At 40.9% G+C, this 15000-nt stretch overlaps 2 protein-coding genes across 4 annotated transcripts in view; one reads left to right on the plus strand and one right to left on the minus strand.

Moving 5' to 3' along the window:
* Nucleotides 1–4090: 4090 nt before the first annotated feature.
* tube1 (tubulin, epsilon 1) lies at nt 4091–11076 on the plus strand. The gene is made up of 12 exons (XM_060884082.1): nt 4091–4229; nt 6132–6205; nt 6854–6906; nt 7034–7088; nt 7210–7325; nt 7442–7563; nt 7760–7947; nt 8050–8222; nt 9684–9824; nt 9940–10080; nt 10329–10503; nt 10628–11076. Exons 1-12 carry the CDS (start codon nt 4205–4207, stop codon nt 10784–10786), a joined length of 1422 nt encoding a protein of 473 aa, XP_060740065.1. The 5' UTR covers nt 4091–4204; the 3' UTR covers nt 10787–11076.
* Nucleotides 11077–11089: 13 nt separating this feature from the next.
* The window catches only part of ccn6 (cellular communication network factor 6), a 5482-nt gene continuing 1571 nt past the window's right edge, over nt 11090–15000 (minus strand). The window contains exons 2-5 of one of the 3 annotated variants that reach the window (XM_060884085.1): nt 13780–14089; nt 13459–13680; nt 11658–11821; nt 11090–11438 (exon numbers count right to left, since the gene is read on the minus strand). In XM_060884085.1, coding sequence (XP_060740068.1) covers nt 11157–11438; nt 11658–11821; nt 13459–13680; nt 13780–14089 — 978 coding nt within the window. In that variant the 3' untranslated portion in view covers nt 11090–11156. Of the gene's footprint in view, nt 11439–11657; nt 11843–13458; nt 13681–13779; nt 14090–15000 lie in introns of all 3 variants that reach the window. The other 2 variants (XM_060884083.1, XM_060884084.1) reach the window with 2 other exon arrangements.

Below are 15000 nucleotides of genomic sequence, written 5' to 3' on the forward strand. Positions count from 1 at the left end.
TACCAGCTGAAACAAACACATTTTATCATCTGGAAGAAGCAGTAATTATAAACCTAACATCCATTTCTGTTTATTTACTTATTAACATCTTAACTCATGATTTCACAGTAATACTGAATTTTTAACACGTCCCTTTAAAAAATAAAAAATGCTTTTTCTAAAAACTTTTTTGAACTGAGGTCTGTACTTGTATACTTGTGTGTGCACGTATGTTTGTATGTGAATGAGTATGTGTATATGTGTGTGCGTGTGTGTATGTGTGTGTATGTGCGTATGTGAATGTGTGCGTGTGTGTATGTATGTGTGTGTAAGTGTGTGTATGTATGTGTGTGTGTGTATGTGTGTATGTATGTATGTATGTGTGTGTGTATGTGTGTGTCTATATGTGTGTATGTGTGTGTTTGTGTATGTATGTGTGTATGTATGTGTGTGTGTATGTATGTGTGTGTATGTCTGTGCGTGTGTGTATGTATGTGTGTATGTGAATGTGTGCGTGTGTATATGTGTGTGTGTATGTATGATGTGTGTATATGTGTGTGTGTGTATGTATGATGTGTGTATATGTGTGTATGTGTGTGTATGTGTGTATGTATGTGTGTGTGTATGTATGTGTGTGTGTTTGTGTATGTATGTGTGTGAGTGTATGTGTGTGTATGTATGTGTGTGTGTGTATGTGTGTGTGTGTGTGTGTGTGTGTATGTGTGTGTGTATGTGTGTGTATGTATGTGTGTGTATGTGTGTGTGTATGTGTGTGTATGTGTGTGTATGTGTGTGTGTATGTGTGTGTGTGTATGTGTATGTGTATGTGTGTGTGTGTATGTGTGTGTGTGTGTGTGTGTGTGTGTATTAGAGATGAGCTGGATGCTCGGCTGAAACGAGTATCCGGTACGGATAAAGCACTTCTGCCGAATACGAGTATTATATGAGTAATACGAGTCAATATCTGAGCTCGGATTGTATGAAAATCATCATTGGGTAGCTGATTGTGTCAGCGTTCTGTGATAGGCTAGTCACAGCCCCTCCCCTACAGTGATAGGCTAGTCACAGCCCCTCCCCTACAGTGATAGGCTAGTCACAGCCCCTCCCCTACAGTGATAGGCTAGTCACAGCGCCCCTCCCCTACAGTGATGGGCTAGTCACAGCGCCCCTCCCCTACAGTGATAGGCTAGTCACAGCGCCCCTCCCCTACAGTGATAGGCTAGTCACAGCGCCCCTCCCCTACAGTGATAGGCTAGTCACAGCGCCCCTCCCCTACAGTGATAGGCTAGTCACAGCGCCCCTCCCCTACAGTGATAGGCTAGTCACAGCGCCCCTCCCCTACAGTGATAGGCTAGTCACAGCGCCCCTCCCCTACAGTGATAGGCTAGTCACAGCGCCCCTCCCCTACAGTGATAGGCTAGTCACAGCGCCCCTCCCCTACAGTGATAGGCTAGTCACAGCGCCCCTCCCCTACAGTGATAGGCTAGTCACAGTGCCCCTCCCCTACAGTGATAGGCTAGTCACAGCGCCCCTCCCCTACAGTGATAGGCTAGTCACAGCGCCCCTCCCCTACAGTGATAGGCTAGTCACAGCGCCCCTCCCCTACAGTGATAGGCTAGTCACAGCGCCCCTCCCCTACAGTGATAGGCTAGTCACAGCGCCCCTCCCCTACAGTGATAGGCTAGTCACAGCGCCCCTCCCCTACAGTGATAGGCTAGTCACAGCGCCCCTCCCCTACAGTGATAGGCTAGTCACAGCGCCCCTCCCCTACACACATACAGATGTATTGTGTTGCTGTGTCTCGCTCTGCTCACTCACAGTCACACACAGAACAGCTCTCTGTCTCTCCCTCAGTCACTCGGGTTCGCGGGTCTTTTCCGTTAACGTTTAGGGTTTCTTCAGCTTTTTACTTCGGGTTGTAACGTTAATAATACGTACTTACTAACCAGTAGAGTTCTGGTAAACGTGGGTTTGTTCAGACGTGGTGCTTGCTTGGTAGAATGTGACTCGCATTGCATCTCTGCCTGTCGGAGATTTTTTTTCTTTTTTAAACCTTCAGCTGTCTCTAACCAGTAACCAGACACTGAGTGTCTGACACGTTTTTGCTGTATTTCATAAAAACATAAAGGTAGTAAGCTAGTGTTATAAATATTACAAATTAATTATTAAGCTACACACACACACTCACACACACACAGATACAGATACAGATAATGCTGTACTCGCTCATCGCTAGTGTGTATTTATGTGTGTGTATGTGTGTGTGTTTGTGTGTGTGCGTGCGTGTGTGTATATGTATGTGTGTATGTGTGTGTATGTATGTGTGTGTGTGTATGTGTGTGTGTGTGTGTGTGTGTGTTTGTGAATAAAAGATGTAATGAATAAAAACTTTATCTTGAATAAAAATAACTTCTAAATACTACAGATTTCTTCATCCTGATATTCATCATTTAACACAATCTGTATGCTGGGTGTTCACTGGGTAATGTAGTGTGTGTTAGGGTTAGTGTAAAGTACACAATACACAGGATAAAGTACACAGAGTAGAGTTTATCAGAGTAAATATGTTTACAGTAAATTAAACCCATTTATTTTACTGTATTATGGTGCTTAAGCAGTGCAATAATATATATATATATTTTATTAAATACAGAAATATATAAACAACAAAGGCAAATAATCATTCTACAAGAGTAAATAGTAGAAATGACAGGCTAAATAAATAGACATTTGAAAAATAACTTACATTTACGGCATTTAGCAGACCCCCTTATCCAGAGTGACTTACAACTAAGCAACTGAGGGTTAAGGGCCTTGCTCAGGGGCCCAGCAGTGGCAGCTTGGTGGACCTGGGGTTTGAACCCATGACCTTCCGATGAGTAGCCCAACACCTTAACCACTGAGCTACCACATCCCTCTTACATGAACATGATCCCACTTACATGAACTTAAATAGAGCGTAAAAGAAAAGAAAAGAAAAGAAAAACAAAAGGAATTAAAGGTAGAATCACAATAAATCAAATGATATCAAAAGATATAGCAACTTCTGAGCTCTGACCTCTCATCTTATTAAGGGCTTTGGGAACAAACATGCAAAGTCATTTTTGAGTGTAATAAGTAGTGGGGGAGTGGGGGGGTTAAAGAATCTACATTTATGGATGAAATATTTTGCTAAAATAACAATATTATTAAGCAAAAAAGAATTAACACAGCAGTCTTTGGGTTTTCCAAATAAGATCTGATGTGAAGAGAAAACAAAACTATCAGCAACCACCTTTTATTCTATCAACCAGCCCTGAATTGATCTCCAGAAGAGTTTGGAGTAAAGATCTGATCCGTGTCTTCAGGATGGCTGTCACATCAGGAACAGGGGACAATTTCTATATGACATTTCTGATTTAGGAATTTCTTAGAAGGATAAAATCTCATGTAAAATGTTGATGTGTGTTTCTGTTGCTTTAGGAGGAGCAGGAAAACTTAAATAAGTCGTTCTCAGATATTTTACAGTGTTCTTATCCATCATGTGATGTAATGTGTTTCTTTAACTTGACAGGTCTTTAACACGACATGTCTTATATACCTGTTAGTACAAGTTTCACTTTTAATCACGATTAATATCTACAAAGTATAAAGCTGGACGAACTGAACTAACTTCAGCATAAGAAAGGTCGCATCTCATCAGCATTGTTATGCCAGAAGGTATTGCGTTAATGACAGTGAGGAACTCTCAGGTGACAGACAGGTAAAGCCATGCTTCAGTGTAAAGGGATTATAGTCTAAATGTTATTATAGTGTTCAGCTGTGTTTATTATAGTGTTCAGTGTTATAGTCTAAATGTTATTATAGTGTTCAGCTGTGTTTATTATAGTGTTCAGTGTTATAGTCTAAATGTTATTATAGTGTTCAGCTGTGTTTATTATAGTGTTCAGTGTTATAGTCTAAATGTTATTATAGTGTTCAGCTGTGTTTATTATAGTGTTCAGTGATTTAATAATGTCTGATTTTTAATTCGGTGCCTCCAAATAAAATGATATATTTAATAAAACTCGAGGGGGAGCAGTGCAATAGTATAACGGACCGTGTGACGTCATCAACGTGCGACACCGTGAGTTTGACTCGAGTGGCGGGTGAAAGCCGTGTTTCATTTCAGAGCAAAAAAAAAACGTTTTAAACACTTTAACTTTTAATTTTACGGTAAATTTGTGGTGTTTTGTGACATCACGGAATGACTCAGTCCGTTGTTATTCAAGGTTAGAGTTTTGTTCGATAAAATATTAATTTATCACCAAGTTACCAGGTGTTCTGTGTTAAAGTGTAGCGTTAGCTTTAGCTTTAGCTCCTGTGTACAGTAATGTCTCTGTGATGTCGCCATGGTAACAAGAGTATTGTGTTGGTCCTCATGGATAAAATATCACCGTTTTAATGAGTTATAAATGTCATAATAATAATAAGGTTATATTCCCGTTTTATCATAATAATATTGTTGTTATTGTGTTTATAATGTTAGTGTGTTATTGTTGTTATTATTGTGTTTATAATGTTAGTGTGTTATTGTTGTTATTATTGTGTTTATAATGTTAGTGTGTTATTGTTGTTATTATTGTGTTTATAATGTTAGTGTGTTATTGTTGTTATTATTGTGTTTATAATGTTAGTGTGTTATTGTTGTTATTATTGTGTTTATAATGTTAGTGTGTTATTGTTGTTATTATTGTGTTTATAATGTTAGTGTGTTATTGTTGTTATTGTGTTTATAATGTTAGTGTGTTATTGTTGTTATTATTGTGTTTATAATGTTAGTGTGTGATTGTTGTTATTGTGTTTATAATGTTAGTGTGTTATTGTTGTTATTATTGTGTTTATAATGTTAGTGTGTTATTGTTGTTATTATTGTGTTTATAATGTTAGTGTGTGATTGTTGTTATTGTGTTTATAATGTTAGTGTGTTATTGTTGTTATTATTGTGTTTATAATGTTAGTGTGTGATTGTTGTTATTGTGTTTATAATGTTAGTGTGTGATTGTTGTTATTATTGTGTTTATAATGTTAGTGTGTGATTGTTGTTATTGTGTTTATAATGTTAGTGTGTTATTGTTGTTATTGTGTTTATAATGTTAGTGTGTTATTGTTGTTATTATTGTGTTTATAATGTTAGTGTGTGATTGTTCTTATTGTGTTTATAATGTTAGTGTGTGATTGTTGTTATTGTGTTTATAATGTTAGTGTGTTATTGTTGTTATTATTGTGTTTATAATGTTAGTGTGTGATTGTTCTTATTGTGTTTATAATGTTAGTGTGTTATTGTTGTTATTATTGTGTTTATAATGTTAGTGTGTTATTGTTGTTATTATTGTGTTTATAATGTTAGTGTGTTATTGTTGTTATTATTGTGTTTATAATGTTAGTGTGTTATTGTTGTTATTATTGTGTTTATAATGTTAGTGTGTTATTGTTGTTATTATTGTGTTTATAATGTTAGTGTGTTATTGTTGTTATTGTGTTTATAATGTTAGTGTGTTATTGTTGTTATTATTGTGTTTATAATGTTAGTGTGTGATTGTTGTTATTGTGTTTATAATGTTAGTGTGTTATTGTTGTTATTATTGTGTTTATAATGTTAGTGTGTTATTGTTGTTATTATTGTGTTTATAATGTTAGTGTGTGATTGTTGTTATTGTGTTTATAATGTTAGTGTGTTATTGTTGTTATTATTGTGTTTATAATGTTAGTGTGTGATTGTTGTTATTGTGTTTATAATGTTAGTGTGTGATTGTTGTTATTATTGTGTTTATAATGTTAGTGTGTGATTGTTGTTATTGTGTTTATAATGTTAGTGTGTTATTGTTGTTATTGTGTTTATAATGTTAGTGTGTTATTGTTGTTATTATTGTGTTTATAATGTTAGTGTGTGATTGTTCTTATTGTGTTTATAATGTTAGTGTGTGATTGTTGTTATTGTGTTTATAATGTTAGTGTGTTATTGTTGTTATTATTGTGTTTATAATGTTAGTGTGTTATTGTTGTTATTATTGTGTTTATAATGTTAGTGTGTGATTGTTATTATTGTGTTTATAATGTTAGTGTGTGATTGTTGTTATTATTGTGTTTATAATGTTAGTGTGTTATTGTTGTTATTATTGTGTTGTGCTCAGTGGGTCAGTGTGGTAATCAGGTGGGCTGCAGGTTCTGGGATCTCGCACTGAGAGAACACGCACATGTCAACAAGGTAACACACATCATACACACACATCATACATACACACACACATCATACATACACACACACATCATACATACACACACACATCATACATACACACACACACACACACATCATACATACACACACACATCATACACACACATCATACATACACACACACATAATACACACACATCATACACACACACACACCCATCATACACACACACATCACAAACACACACACATTTACATCATTTAGCAGGCACCCTTATCCAGAGCAAAGTACAAAAGTTCTTTTTGTCTCTTTATGTATAAATACATTAACATAAATACATTAACTCTGATTCACTAGGTTATAGACTTAGGACAGCATCACCCTAAAACTGCTAAACATGCACATAAACACATGGAAAGGGTGGAAGTTAAAGTATTACACACACACACACACACACACACACGTGTTTAATGTTTTAATCTGTCTGGGTTAGAGGGTGTTATGCAAGTATCAGTGTGTTATGAGATATGATACAGAACAGTGTATAATAAACAGTGGATGTGTCTCAAATGCAGCTCATATTGTCAGTTTAATCACATGATAAATACCTGTTTATATATGTGCTGAATGTGTTAACACAGCACACACACATTAACACTATTTATTTCCCTTAGAGAGGAGTTTATGATGAGGCTCTCAGCAGCTTCTTCAGGAATGTTGACCCAAGGTACTCATCTGACTGCTACCTGTCTCTCTGCCTCAAATACAGTGCTAAAGATATTCCTAAGCTTTGTACAGTGATAGCTTGTGTGTGTGTGTGTGTGTGTGTGTGTGTGTGTGTGTGTGTGTTGGAGGAGTGACAGAGGTGATGGAGCTCCTGGAAGCACAATTGCAGCACTCAAAGCTCGAGTGAGTTTATTACTCTGATTCCATACTCTTCTAGAATTCTTCTATTTTCCTGTTTCCTATTTTTTCTCATAATCTCACACACACACACATACACACACACACTTTCTCTCTCCTTCCGCAGGCAGTGCTGATAGATATGGAGGAGGGTGTTCTCTCTCAGGTTCTGTGTGGACCCTTGCAGCAGCTTTTCAGCTCCACTCAGCTTATCAGCAACTCATATGGCTCTGGAAACAACTGGTGATTAACCACACACACACACACACACACACACAGTCAGTGTTATTCTATTATAGGAGCATGAAATTGTTCAGACTGCATATCAGGATGTACGTGTGTGTGTGTGTGTGTGTTAGGGCAGTTGGACATCATACGTATGGTACTTTATACCGTGAGCAGATTGTGGATCAGATTCGGCGAGCCGCAGAACACTGTGACTGTCTGCAGTGTTTTTTTCTCATTCATTCTATGGGGGGAGGTGAGCAAACACACACACACACACACACACACACACACACGCTGTACTGGTCAAACACCTTTTGCACATCCCACAGCTGTGCCCCTTCCTTAACACACACCGCACATCTTACATTGCTTTCAGGACCCCCTCTAGCTTGGAATTGTAGCATTTATAAGAACTTAAGTTTATTAGAACTTTGTGTGTGTGTGTGTAGGGACTGGGTCAGGCTTGGGGACGTGTGTGTTAAAGCTCCTGGAGGATGAGTTTCCTGATGTGTGTCGGATCGTCACAGCGGTTTATCCGTCTGCTGAAGATGATGTCATCACCTCTCCATATAACAGTGTACTTGCCATGAGGGAGCTTACTGAGTTTGCTCATTGTGTTCTACCTGTCGAGAACCAGGTGTGTGTGTGTGTGTGTGTGTTTGGATATTTCCCCACTGTATAGTTTATATTAAATGTACAGAGAGTGTAATGTGTGTGATGTTACATGTGTACGTTGCAGTCTCTGATGGACATCGTCAGTAAGATCCAGCTCATGACCCACAGCCATAAAGCAGGCAGTGTGGTTAAAAAGGACTGTACAATAATCTCAGGGAAAGGGGGCGTGTCCAAGGCCGAGAAGCCGTTTGATGCCATGAACAACATTGTGGCTAATCTGTTACTCAGCATCACCAGGTAAATACATCAGTGTAAATCTTACACACTCAGCATCACCAGGTAAATACATCAGTGTAAATCGTACACACTCAGCATCACCAGGTAAATACATCAGTGTAAATCTTACACACTCAGCATCACCAGGTAAATACATCAGTGTAAATCTTACACACTCAGCATCACCAGGTAAATACATCAGTGTAAATCTTACACACTCAGCATCACCAGGTAAATACATCAGTGTAAATCTTACACACTCAGCATCACCAGGTAAATACATCAGTGTAAATCTTACACACTCAGCATCACCAGGTAAATACATCAGTGTAAATCGTACACACTCAGCATCACCAGGTAAATACATCAGTGTAAATCTTACACACTCAGCATCACCAGGTAAATACATCAGTGTAAATCTTACACACTCAGCATCACCAGGTAAATACATCAGTGTAAATCTTACACACTCAGCATCACCAGGTAAATACATCAGTGTAAATCTTACACACTCAGCATCACCAGGTAAATACATCAGTGTAAATCTTACACACTCAGCATCACCAGGTAAATACATCAGTGTAAATCTTACACACTCAGCATCACCAGGTAAATACATCAGTGTAAATCTTACACACTCAGCATCACCAGGTAAATACATCAGTGTAAATCTTACACACTCAGCATCACCAGGTACATACATCAGTGTAAATCTTACACACTCAGCATCACCAGGTACATACATCAGTGTAAATCTTACACACTCAGCATCACCAGGTAAATACATCAGTGTAAATCTTACACACTCAGCATCACCAGGTACATACATCAGTGTAAATCTTACACACTCAGCATCACCAGGTACATACATCAGTGTAAATCTTACACACTCAGCATCACCAGGTACATACATCAGTGTAAATCTTACACACTCAGCATCACCAGGTAAATACATCAGTGTAAATCTTACACACTCAGCATCACCAGGTAAATACATCAGTGTAAATCTTACACACTCAGCATCACCAGGTAAATACATCAGTGTAAATCTTACACACTCAGCATCACCAGGTACATACATCAGTGTAAATCTTACACACTCAGCATCACCAGGTACATACATCAGTGTAAATCTTACACACTCAGCATCACCAGGTAAATACATCAGTGTAAATCTTACACACTCAGCATCACCAGGTACATACATCAGTGTAAATCTTACACACTCAGCATCACCAGGTACATACATCAGTGTAAATCTTACACACTCAGCATCACCAGGTACATACATCAGTGTAAATCTTACACACTCAGCATCACCAGGTACATACATCAGTGTAAATCTTACACACTCAGCATCACCAGGTACATACATCAGTGTAAATCTTACACACTCAGCATCACCTGAGCAATACATTAGGAGAGCCAGAGTTCTCCTGGTACAGAGCCTGAGTGTGTGTGTGCGTGTGTGTGTGTGAGAAGCTCCTCTCGTTTTGAAGGTTCTCTGAACGTGGATCTAAGTGAAATTGCTATGAACTTGGTCCCGTTTCCACGGTTACACTACCTGGTGTCCAGCCTCACACCCTTGTACACACTCGCTGATGTGAACGTTCCCACACACAGGTACAGACTTACACACACACACACACACACACAATATATTACACAGCAGGGGATTTTTCACTTGTATACATACACACACGTACATATGAACATAAATGCGTGTGTGTGTGTTCAGACTGGATCAGATGTTCAGTGATGCGTTCAGTAAGGAGCACCAGTTGATGACCTCTGACCCCAGGCGTGCGGTGTATCTGGCATGTGCGCTTATGCTCAGGGGAAACGTCCAGGTGTCTGATCTACGCAGGAACATCCAGAGGTTACACACACACTAAACACACACACTAAACACACACACACTAAACACACACACGCACTAAACACACACACACTAAACACACACACACTAAACACACACTAAACACACACACACTAAACACACACACACTAAACTCACACGCACTAAACACTAACCTCTCTCTCACTCTCTCTCTCTCACTCTCTCTCTCTCTCTCTCTCTCTCTCTCTCTCTCTCTCTCTCTCTCTCTCTCTCTCTCTCTCTCTCAGACTAAGACCCACTCTGTCATTTGTGCAGTGGAATCAGGAAGGCTGGAAGACTGGTGTGTGTTCAGTTCCCCCAGTAGGCCACACCCACTCCCTTCTGGCTCTGGCTAATAATACATGTGTGAGATCGTCATTTACTGAGCTGAGAGAACGATTCACACGACTGTACCGGAAAAAGGTAACACACACACACACACACACACACACACAGGGCTTAATAAACCCTGAGCTCATATCAGAATCTGAAGGAAATGCAGGCTGTCTAATTATTGTGTGTGTGTGTGTGTGTGTGTGTGTGTCAGGCTCACCTGCATCACTACATGTGTGTAGAAGGGATGGAGATGTCTGGGTTCAGTGAGGCTCTACACTCTCTGTCTGATCTCATAGAGCAGTACGACACTTTGACCTCACCCTCAGAGACACTTACCCACAATGCACCACGCCTCTGCATCGCCACCTAGAGATCTCTACATGTGTGTTTACGTAGCAGGGCGTCTGTCACCCAGTGTTGGTGTACGTCTGTGGAACTAGAACTCATACCTCACATCTCTCTCTCTCTCTCATGTGCAATTGTGTTAAATTAATAATTATTATACTTTACTGATTTATAAACCTGTAGATTTATTTATTTATATTTGTATGTAGATCATTTTCATGTAATGAAGGTAAAGAGAAATAAATCAGTAATGATGTTATATGACAATGAGAAGCGCTCACTAATAACTAATCATTAAAGTGCAGTGATGAGAAACACAGACACGTGGTGAGTTATTAAGTGTTTATTACAGTGACACAGCTGAGTGTTACAGCGTGTGTGTGTGTGTGTGTGTGTCACAGTAAGTGGAGCTGGGCGAACATGTCTCCTGGGTTGTTGCACTTTCTCTCACACACACACGAAGTGATCCACTGCATGTTCCACTGCACACTGGCTCCACCAGTGCACTTGAACTCCACCTTCACTACCTTTGAGCGATTTGGGACACAGCAGCGTTTGTCAGCACACACTCCACAGTAGTGCGGTCGGTACTTCCTGCTGCTCATGCAGCCTGACAGACTGAACTTCTCCGCCTTCTTCGCCTGGAACGCCGGCTTGCAGGATTTCCCCGCTGGGATCTGGGCGGAGTCACAAATATTACACTAATTAATATTTATTACTCGTTACAACATTCCTAAAACCAAGTGTGTTGTGGGACGAGTGTAATATGTAGTGCACCACACTGATGACCCTAGAGGGATTTGTTCTACAGGGTTCTGGAGACCACTCTGTTTGTTGTGTAGTCCCCCCAGACTCCTGTGTCTGTGCTACATGAAGTGATGTCATGGTTGTGATACCTTCAGGCTCTTTTTGTCACAGGGGCGGAGCAGACACAGGCGGCGCTCTTTCCTCATGTCACACTTGGTGTTGTGGTTGGAGATGCGGATGGAGATGCCGAAGCCACAGGAGCGTGAGCATGGAGACCAGGGTGTACTCTGAACCACACATCCCTTCATCTTCACTAAAGGAGGAGCCCTGTAAGCTTCCCACGGCACAGTCACACACAACTCAACACTTAACACCACTGTGTGTGTGTGTGCGCGCTAGCATCTACACGGCTACGTCCCAAACCACGGACATGTTTACTCAACACACGCAGTGGGACTAAGCTAATAAACATCACACTGTGTATATAATATAAATATGTAGCGTTTATCTTCAGGACAGAAGAGTTTACACTAGTAACATGACGAGAAAGTGAACAGCGTGCTGCTGCTGGGGGAAAGACACCTCACACACCTCAGAAGAAACTCCTCACACTCCTGTGTTCGTCTTCCAGTTATCTGGTTCTCCTCAAGTTCACACTGTGATTTACGGGGGTTAAGACGAACACAGGAGTGTGGTCAGTTTCATCTGATACTGTGATGGAAGACATTTACAGGGACATTCACAGGTAGAGGCAGTACACGTGGTGTGTGAGGGTCGTGTCCGAGCAGTGTTTAGAAAGGGGCTAGGGCAGGGGCTAGGGCAGGGGCTAGGGCAGGGGTCGGCAACCCGCGGCTCTGGAGCTGCAAGTGGCTCTTTCATCCCTCTGCTGCGGCTCCCTGTAGATTTGGAAAATAAATATTTTATTTAAATATATTTTATTGCAGTTAGTTTTGTCGCTCAAAACATGCGTCATAACTGCCGACTTGTGACATCCGACACAGAAGCAGACACATTTTTGGTTTACTGCAGCCGGCAAGTTAAAATTTTCATGTCATACAGGGCTGTCAAGTGTCACGCATTAACATGACAGTCCCTCATGTCTGTCTTTTATCTCACGCCCCCCCCCCCCCACACACACACACACACACACACACACACACATCGTATTTCGCACACAGAAAAACTGACTATTTATCATATATTTAATAAGCCGCAGCACCCAAAACGTATCAGTCCGCACCGCTGTCTCTAAGGAACCGGGCCGAACCAAGCGCGTCTCACCTGGAGCTCTTAGTCGAGCCTGACACTTATCAGCCAATCAAAACAAGAGGCTACACAACAGCCAATCAGAAAATAGCACTATTGTATCTGGGTAAGATTGAACACAATAGCCAATAAAAAAAAAATTGGGGTTGGGGGGAGGGGGGGGGGCGGTTGGAGATGTCACGCTTGCCTGTCTTCAAAACTTGAGAGCCCTGGTTATGAATACGAAGAGAACTCAATTAGACATTGAACATTTTATTTGAAAGTAACCTTCAACCCAGCGTCTTTTTTGTTAAGTTTAGTTCAAACTGTTCAAAATATTTTTGTTTGCCTGCAGAAATAAAATGTCGTTTACTCTGTAGCAGTTCATTGATGTCATAAATACAACACACTACAGTTTTTTCTACACTTTCCATAAAGGTAAAAAACGATATATGCGGTTGCTCTCTTCAGTTTAGATGTCAAAAGGGTTTTGTGGCTCCCTGTGTTTTTTTTCTGTAGGAAACGAGTCCTAATGTCTCTGTGAGTGTTTAAGGTTGCCGACCCCTGGTCTAGGGTAACACCTACTGTGTTGTAGGTGGGGTACTATGGAGTTAAACGGTGTATTATTATCCATCTTCAGAATAAAGAAATGCTCCTTTACTCAAAGTGTAAATGAATTAATGATCTAACTGATGTGTGTCTCACCTGACATGCTCCTGTCCTGTGGTGGTTTGGCCCGTAGCCCAGCGGGGACCATGGTGCTCTGAGAGGGCGCTGGCACCAGCATGACCACGGGTTTGTGGATAAACACGGGCGTACAGCCGATAGCTCCACCAATACAGGTGCACTTATAGAGGGGAGTGGGCTGGAACGCCTCGCCGTTCTCATAGTGAACTCCATTTAGATCACAGCCCACTGCCATCATGTCTGTTCACACAGAGAGAAAGAGAGACGGAGTGAATGTTCTCTCTTTTTTCTTGACTTCACGACTAGCAATAATGTGTGTGTACAGTGTATTTGACCCACATGCACACACCCCAAGCTGGAAGCGTGGCTTGTCTCGTGAGAAGTCACAGTACATGCCCTTGTGTGGATCACATACGTCCCGCTCGTTACAGGGTTCTTTAATCTGTCGTGCGCAGCTCTTACAGCAGCCGCAGCCGTCCAGCACGGCGCTGATTCCCGGAGCGCACCGCGGCCTCGGTCCACACTTACACGGCCAAGTGCAGAACTGCACACGCTCAGAGCCTCCACCACCATGCACTACCAGCTCTGTGTTTCCTGCATCAGACTTCACAACCACCACCTTACCCACGGCCTGAGCACCACTGACCTGCTAGAGACAGGCGGAGAGACAGACGGACAGAGAGACAGACGGACAGAGAGACAGACGGACAGAGAGACAGACGGAGAGAATTCCATCAGTTCAGTTAGAACATCATGTTGATGGACATACACAATGCTCTGTAACAGCAGCTCTGACACATTATCTTTTCTATGGCAACAGCTTATTCACATGGACATGTACAGCATGAGGAGGAAACTAATCACAGCCTTGTGTCAGTCTTCAGCTCTAACACATGCTGTGAGTTTGTGTGTGTGTGTCTGTGTGTAAGTGTGTGTGTGTGTCTCACTCCGTCTCACTCCAGAGTCATATCTTAGGAAACACTGGGGTTTATAGCTGCTGTAAGGGATTACAGGAAAGTTTTAGAAACAGGAAACAATGTAGAAATGAAAAGCTCAAAAGTGTGGTGTCTTTAATAAGGGAATAATTACTGTGCTAATAAGAGAAAGAAAACACACACACACACACACACTGAACATGAGCAGCGAGTTATACTTCTTATTTGGTAACGTGGGTGTGTATAGGCTAAAATAAACAGTTCCTTCATCCAGCAGCCAGTCCAAATGAAACACACACACACACACACACACACCCTGCAGCACAGTCATATCAGTGTTTCAGTGGGAATAAAGCTCAGTCTGTTACATGTGTTATGATTTTTAACAAATTCACCTACATCTGGGTTCCAGGTCTCAGTTTGTTCCTCTTAGGGAACCGTTTTAAGGTTCTGTACACACAAAGAGGTCATTTTTCTGATCTGTCCCAAACCACACCCTGTTCACTACTTAGTGCACTATGAGGGTCTGCTGATGATTTCCCACAATTCAGAACATCTAGAGCTCATTCACCATATTAGCATTAAACTGAAGTGTCCTGTTATAAATCCTGGCTTTATCTTATGA

Source organism: Tachysurus vachellii, chromosome 12 (genome assembly GCF_030014155.1).
Source record: "Tachysurus vachellii isolate PV-2020 chromosome 12, HZAU_Pvac_v1, whole genome shotgun sequence".
In the NCBI taxonomy this organism is placed as follows: domain Eukaryota; kingdom Metazoa; phylum Chordata; class Actinopteri; order Siluriformes; family Bagridae; genus Tachysurus; species Tachysurus vachellii.

Excerpts from the sequence above, each read along its gene's own strand:
- tube1 (XM_060884082.1), top strand. The coding sequence starts at position 4,205 with ATGACTCAGTCCGTTGTTATTCAAG. Across the intron at positions 7,326-7,441 it reads TATGGCTCTGGAAACAACTG|GGCAGTTGGACATCATACGT; the intron begins GTGATTAACCAC and ends TGTGTGTGTTAG. Across the intron at positions 7,948-8,049 it reads TTCTACCTGTCGAGAACCAG|TCTCTGATGGACATCGTCAG; the intron begins GTGTGTGTGTGT and ends TGTACGTTGCAG.